Source organism: Triticum aestivum, chromosome 3A (assembly GCF_018294505.1).
Source record: "Triticum aestivum cultivar Chinese Spring chromosome 3A, IWGSC CS RefSeq v2.1, whole genome shotgun sequence".
Lineage (NCBI taxonomy): Eukaryota > Viridiplantae > Streptophyta > Magnoliopsida > Poales > Poaceae > Triticum > Triticum aestivum.
This window is the reverse complement of record NC_057800.1, coordinates 155,476,019-155,482,714: the sequence shown is the minus strand read 5'-3', so window position 1 is coordinate 155,482,714 and position 6,696 is coordinate 155,476,019. Positions and strand designations below refer to the sequence as shown.

Below are 6,696 nucleotides of genomic sequence, written 5' to 3'. Positions count from 1 at the left end.
TTTCCTTTTTAACCGGCACAATATTGGAAAACCACTTAGGATATTTAACCTCCCTAATGAATCCAGCAGCTATGAGTTTGTCGACCTCGGCTTCTATCTTGGGGAGTAGCTCGGGTCGAAATCTCCTCCGTGCTTGTTTTACTGGGGGAACATTGTCTTGCACGGCAAGTCGGTGCATCGCTACCTCTGGATCCAAGCCTGGCATTTCCTCGTAAGTCCAAGCGAAGACATCTTTGTTTGCAGAGAGGAACTTATGATATTCCTCTTTCTTTTCTTTAGACAGATGTGCGCCAATAAAAATCAGGATCCTCGGCTGTCCCAATATTTATTTCTTCCAAGTCATCAATAGTTGGCTGATTACCATCCTCCATTTGTTGGGATGCCTCGATTGGATCTACAAATTCAGTCGAGGTCATGCAAACCTCATAGCCCAGCCCATGTCTTTTTTCTTTCAAAGGCTGGCCCTCGTGTAGAGCTTCGATTTGTTCTCGGGACAACGCCTTTTCAAATGGCGCTCGCTGCCCCCGGCCATCACACAACGATGGGCCAGTGAGAGTATCATATCCCATTCTCTGCATCATATACAAAACTCGGTTATCGTATAGAGAAATAGGCAATGACTCATCATCTTTATTTTCCAAGGTGATATGAACCACATTTTTATTTTTATTTTCACACTCATGGGACTCTTCTTTATCTTGCTCAATTTTATGTTGAACCAAAGGAGGTAAGAGCATAGGCATTTTGGTACCTCTTTTAACAGGTGATTTATCGATGACGCGGAATATTGGGTCACCCTCTTTCCTTTGGTCACTCGGTATATACTGATAAATCTTTCGGCCAGATGAGGATTCTGTAGCATTTTTCTTTACCATGTTTGATTCAGGTACTCACTACTAGGGAAAAGGCTAGCAGCAGCGCGGGTTTTAGGTGTATCAGCAGCGCGGGGACCGGCGCTACTAATAAGGCGCTACAGCTAATAGTTAGTAGTAGCGTGGGAGAAACCCGCGCTACTACTAACTTTGTTAGTAGTAGCGTGTGCCACCCACGCTACTGCTATTACAGACTCGCGCTACTACTAATGAAGTAGTAGAAGCGTGCCTACAATACCAGCGCTACTAGTATCCTAAATACTAGTAGGGCACTTTTTTCCCAACGCTACTAGTAGGAAATTAGGAATTAAAAAAATAAAAATAGATGCAGTATTCATGAATGGAGATCAGAGACACGTCCAGTGCAAAATAAATTTCAGAGAACCATCTTAACACTTGAAGTGTTCATGGATGCAACATTCAACATCTCAATTCGAAGAGATCACGAAGACACACACAACCATCATCAAAAGGTTGGTACCTTCCCTAGCATTTCACCACCAACCTAACCAGACTACTTCTCTAGATGTATGTACAAAGCATCGAGGTCCTCCACCTTGAGGAACTCCGGACGGTGGCGTCGTCCTCCACCTCGGTGACCTCCGAACGGTGGCGTCGAGGTCCTCCACCCCGGGGACCTCCTGCGTCGCAATCACCTAGATGATAATCTCTATGACACGGTCACGGGGCTTCACGGTGAAGTCTGCCTCCGAGTAGTTGAAGAGCACGACTCCCATCGGGCCGCAGTAGTCCTCGTCGATCACCCTGCACCCAGTTGAGAAAGTGAAAACTTGTTAGTTCACGCCCTTGTGCAGATCTAGTAGGGTATTTTCTTCAATTATCTGTCTCTTTTAGTCTATTATGAATCTTCAAAACGAAAAAACACCTACTAAATGCATACCCTAGCTGTACGTGTTCATGCTATCTTCTTGTTTTGGTGCATTCAAGAAATATTAGTGTATTTGAGCTATATATGCTTGAAATATTTGACAGTTAACATCTGTTCAAAATTTATCATTTCATGGATAGGGAAATCGCCAACAAAGGACATCAGAAAATTGATTCCCACTGCTCTTCAAAACAGCGCCGGGGTCAACGTTGACTCTCCACAGAGCACCATTTTAAATCGGGCAGAAAAATGTACACAAGGAGTGATCTAAACGCTCTTATATTAGTTTACAGAGGGAGTAGTATATAAGGATGCCCATCATCTTGTGGAAAAATGTACTAGCTACCAATAATGAACTATTCATGTTGAACAATTTAAATTCGAACAATTGTGAATAATGATTCAGCTTACACATCCTATAAACAAAATGGTCAACTCCATGATGTATCCATCAACTACCTAAATTTTAACATGGAAACCTTCCATAATATATAGATGGGAAAGATATAGCAAAATGGATCATGCTTGAGATAGACATTCTTACTGCAAATCTTAACAGAAGATATGACCTGCCAACACCTGAGTCTCCAATAAGCAATAGCTTGAAGAGGTAATCACTGCATGGTTAAATAAGAGAATGTTAGTCTCTAGCAAACACAGTGCACAGAGAATAAAACAAGTAGTGGTGACATTTTCAAGATGATAAAAAAGGGCAGCGCGCTGCACATAGCTCCTACTTGCGCAGGGTTTGCGGAAGGGTCCGGCCACTTCCAAAGATGATAATAAGATACAATAACTATGTCCAGGCTTGGAAGATTGAAAATAAATTAAAAGAGAAATGTATTCAAGATAATAACACACAACAATTAGATGGAATGATATTGTCAGGCTTAGACAAGTAAGTAGCGACAGATGAAGGGACATTTTGCTGTTTAATATTCAGCCAAAATGCCAGTTTTGCTAAGCTAATAGATCCCTATGTACTAGTGTGTGATTACTGTGATAGAATGTAAAATTAGTTCCCCTTGCAGCATTAAGACTAGTACTATAACAACAACCAGCGCCCATTGATTCCTGCGATGAGAACCGTCTTTGAACAAAAGATCGCGCATTTGATGATCTGATACGAGCAAGTACTACAGTACTAAAGATCACGCATCTCAGAAGTTTATAATGATATTACGCTTATGGTGCCCAAATTATTCTCCATATGCCGTAGCAGCAGCAGCAAACATGATTAAGTCAGTGCTGTAAAACAATTACACATGGTGCTAAGTAAGATACCCCAGCTCCAAACATCTAAAATAGTCATTTCTTCTGTTTGGCACCTAGCAACATATCTAATGGCTACATTTAGTTTGTCTTCCGTAGGTTTCCACACGCATCCATATTTTCTCAAGCCAAGTATGCATGTATGTTGGTTAATTAATTGTGTTGTTGCAGTAAACAAGTACCCTCTACAAAATTCATATTGAAACTTTTTTTAAAACAGCCTCTATAAGGCTGCAAACTGGCATACGAAAACAATGCGCTCAGGATACTAACTTTCGGGACAACAAACTAAAACGATGGCTGCTCTCAAACCATACATCCAAACGACGCAAATAAATACTCTACGGAAAGCTTGGAACTTGCTTTACAAATTTCATATAGAGGCAACTCGAAATTCTAAGAATAACTAACTCGTTTTTCACCTAGAAGCTGTCTGTCCAGATTTGACAGTGCAGTTTTTAACTGAACCAGATTCTTATCTGACAGAAGTAGCACCCAACAAAATGCAGATAGACATGTAACTAAATTATGCAACTGAACTTTTAGTAGGAAGCAAGCACTCACCAAAATTCAGACAGGCATGTAACTAACTTCTGTAATAACTGAATTTAGCAGCAGGCGAGCACCCAACAAAATTCAGATAGGCATGTAACTAAATTCTGCAACTGAATTTCTAGCAACAAGGAAGCACCCAGCAAAATTCAGATAGGCATTATACTAGATTCTGCAATGCAATGTTTATCTTACTCAGAAGCAGAGCAGGTATCCACCAAAATTCAGTCTGACAGCTACATGTAACCCAAATTCAGACATACTACATGTAACCCAAATTCTTCTACAACTGAACTTGTAACCACCAAATTCAGACAAGCAAGCAACAAAATCAATTGGATCATCAATGAGTCACCTACAGCACGACGGAGTTGATGACATCGGCGTATCTAACGGCGAGGTTGAGTGACATACAGCGGGCGGGGGCCATGGCGTAGCACCTGGTGCGGCCCCTCTCGACCTTGCCGAGCTTGTCGAGGTTGAGCACGACGACCATGGTGAGCATGGCGGCGACTACGGCGCCGAGGGAGTGGCCTGTGAAGGTGAGCGTGTAGGCGGGGTACCGGTCGAGGAGGTCCCGGAGCAGGTCGCACTCCCTGTCGAGCACCCAGCCGGCGGCACGGAGGAGGCCGTTGTGGACGTAGCCGCCGTCGAAGCGGCGCTTGCCGAGGCGGTTGTCGAGGAGCAGCGCGTAGTCGGACTCATGGCCGAGGTTGAGGCTGCGCAGCGCGAGCACGAAGTCGGCATGCGCGTGGTCGAGGTAGACGAGGTAGGGCGTGACCCGACCCCCCGTGTCGGCGTAGGTGCGGTGGCGCACGACGTTTGAGGGGTCGAGGAGGAGGGGAGGCGCGACGAGGAGGTCGGGCGGGGCGTAGTTGGCCATGACGAGGCGGCACATCCTGGGCACGGGCGCGAAGTCGGCGGCGGTGGCGTGGCCCCAGGTGGCGCTGTCGTGGTGGCCGGAGTGGACGCACCGCTTCCACGCCCTGCGGCGGGGCGAGCCGTAGGCGGTGGCGGCGCTGGGGGGACCTGCGTGGGCGGCTCCCTCTCCATGGCGGGTTGGGACTTGGGAGAGGAGGAGAGGAGGTGGGAGCGGAGACGGGATTGGGGATCTGGATCGGGCGTTGAGTGTTTTTTTGAGACATGGCGTGGGATGATTGGTGGGGTGGGAGCAGATGCAGGTGGTAGCGTGGGGTATATAACCCACGCTACTACTATCGACTTAGTAGTAGCGTGGGTTTATAACCCGCGCTACTAGTACAGCTGGTCCCGGGAGGCACGGTGGAAATCACTTAGTAGTAGCGAGGGGTAAAAACCCGCGCTACTACTATCGGGTTATTAGTAGCGCGGTTTCCTCAAGCTCGCTACTGCTAATTAGCAGTAGCATTTGTTTTTAAACCGCGCTGCTGCTAAGATTCTGTGTATAAGGTTTTCCCTAGTAGTGACTACTGCAGGCCTTGGCTTGTGTACTTTTTCAAAAGGCTCATAGTAGAATTTGGCATCGGCGTAGAAAGATTCAGCTATGATGAATGGTCTCTTATCTGCAAATATTCTTACTGTTTCTCCAGATTGCTCTTTGTACTTGACACGCTGATGGAGTGTAGATGGCACAACCTGATTTTTATGCAACCATGGTCGGCCCAACAATGCATTGTAAGATGTGGCTGCATCAATCACATGGAATCTCACGTATGTAGATAATGCTTCCATTTTTAGTACCAAAGAAATGGTACCCATGGCCTCTTGACCTGACTGGTTAAAGCCGTGAATGACCACATTTGACCGACTCAAATCCTTAGGGGAATATCCAATCCTTTTCAAAGTACGCAGAGGCAACAAATTTATGGCGGATCCACCATCTATCATTATGCGATTTGTTGGCAAGTCGTCAATCTCACCAAACATAAGAAGAGGTCTGTTATGCTTCTTTGCTCCTAACAACATGCCCTCATCCGTGAATGTAATATTTAACACATCATTTAATTCAGTTTCAGTCTGTGAGACTTCCACTCTATAATCTTCAGGAAATGACAATGCTATAACTAGTGCCTTATGTAATTCTGAGGAAAGAGACAAAGCATCATACACAGAAAGCATAGCTAGTATTTTCTTCAAGTGAGAGATTACATCATACTTGACCGACACCTTAGAAGGCGGGTCAATTGTCTCATTCTTGGTTACATCTTTGTTCCTAGGCTCCTTTCTAGGTGGAGGATGTGGGTCAGCTAACTGGCGACCTGATCTAAGGTGGACCTGATCCACTTCTGGCGCATCTTCTTCAGGGAAGTGAAGAGACTCGCTATCATCCTCAAACACACCTATAGTGAGAACGTTGAATTCTTCACTAGGCGGAACCTTCATGCGCTTCGCCATATGTTGATATTTCTTTGGTATGAAGCACAGAGGAGCGACATCTTCCATCACTCATGGTAGTACACGGCGTTTTGGCCGCTGTTCCCTCCAGTCTTGGGGTTCTTGAGAAGCTGGTACACTGGGCCATCCATCACGGCTGCATGGAATGTGAGCCTCTCTTTTACACTGACCCTGGGACGTGGTCCTATGATCGAGGTACGGGAGGAAGCCTGATGAGATAATTGGGGTAAATTCATATCCTGATGTAAAAATCATATCATCATAAGTTGGCCTCATATTTGAAGATGCGCAACTCACCGAGCTATCTTGAAGAGTGGCAACATTTGCTGTAGCCATCTTCTTTCCTTTCTTTAAGCTTTTGAGGAGGTCAGTATCAATGGTTCCCTCATCGATCATTTTCTGTATGATATTCTTCACAACAAAGCAATCTTTGAGTGTATGGCCCAAAATGCGATGGTAGTGACAGAAATTTGGGTCATTAAATTTTGAAGCTTCTTCTGGCCTTTTAGGCTTGGGAAGTTCTATAAGACTCAATTCCTTTAAACCAGGAAAAAGGTCATCAATTTCTTCTACAGGAAAAGAATACTCCCTGTTTTGTCATTCGCTGAGAGTTGGCCTCTTACCGACATGTGCATCTCGCTGTCCTTGGTTCCCTGTAGGTGCTCCTCTGGGCTGAAACTGAGGTTTTACTGCCGTTGTCTCCATGGCTTGTGCAGACTTGGGTTTCATTGGCAACTT

The 6,696-nt window shown here is 45.1% G+C and overlaps 1 protein-coding gene across 1 annotated transcript; it reads right to left on the bottom strand.

Moving 5' to 3' along the window:
• Nucleotides 1–1,528: 1,528 nt before the first annotated feature.
• On the bottom strand, nt 1,529–5,958 carry LOC123056858 (uncharacterized). The gene is made up of 4 exons (XM_044480106.1): nt 5,720–5,958; nt 3,945–4,697; nt 2,331–2,378; nt 1,529–1,637 (listed from the first exon to the last, which is right to left on the bottom strand). The coding sequence occupies exons 1-4, from the start codon at nt 5,956–5,958 to the stop codon at nt 1,529–1,531; spliced, it is 1,149 nt and encodes a 382-aa protein (XP_044336041.1).
• Nucleotides 5,959–6,696: the final 738 nt, after the last annotated feature.

Bases quoted from the DNA above. Each gene is read 5' to 3' on its own strand.
- LOC123056858 (XM_044480106.1), bottom strand. From the start codon at position 5,958: ATGGCGAAGCGCATGAAGGTTCCGCCTAGTGAAGAATTCAACGTTCTC. The intron at 4,698-5,719 runs GTATGATGTAAT...CGCCCGATCCAG, and splicing joins CCTTCTAAGGTGTCGGTCAA to ATCCCCAATCCCGTCTCCGC. The intron at 1,638-2,330 runs GTCATATCTTCT...AACTGGGTGCAG, and splicing joins GGAGACTCAGGTGTTGGCAG to GGTGATCGACGAGGACTACT.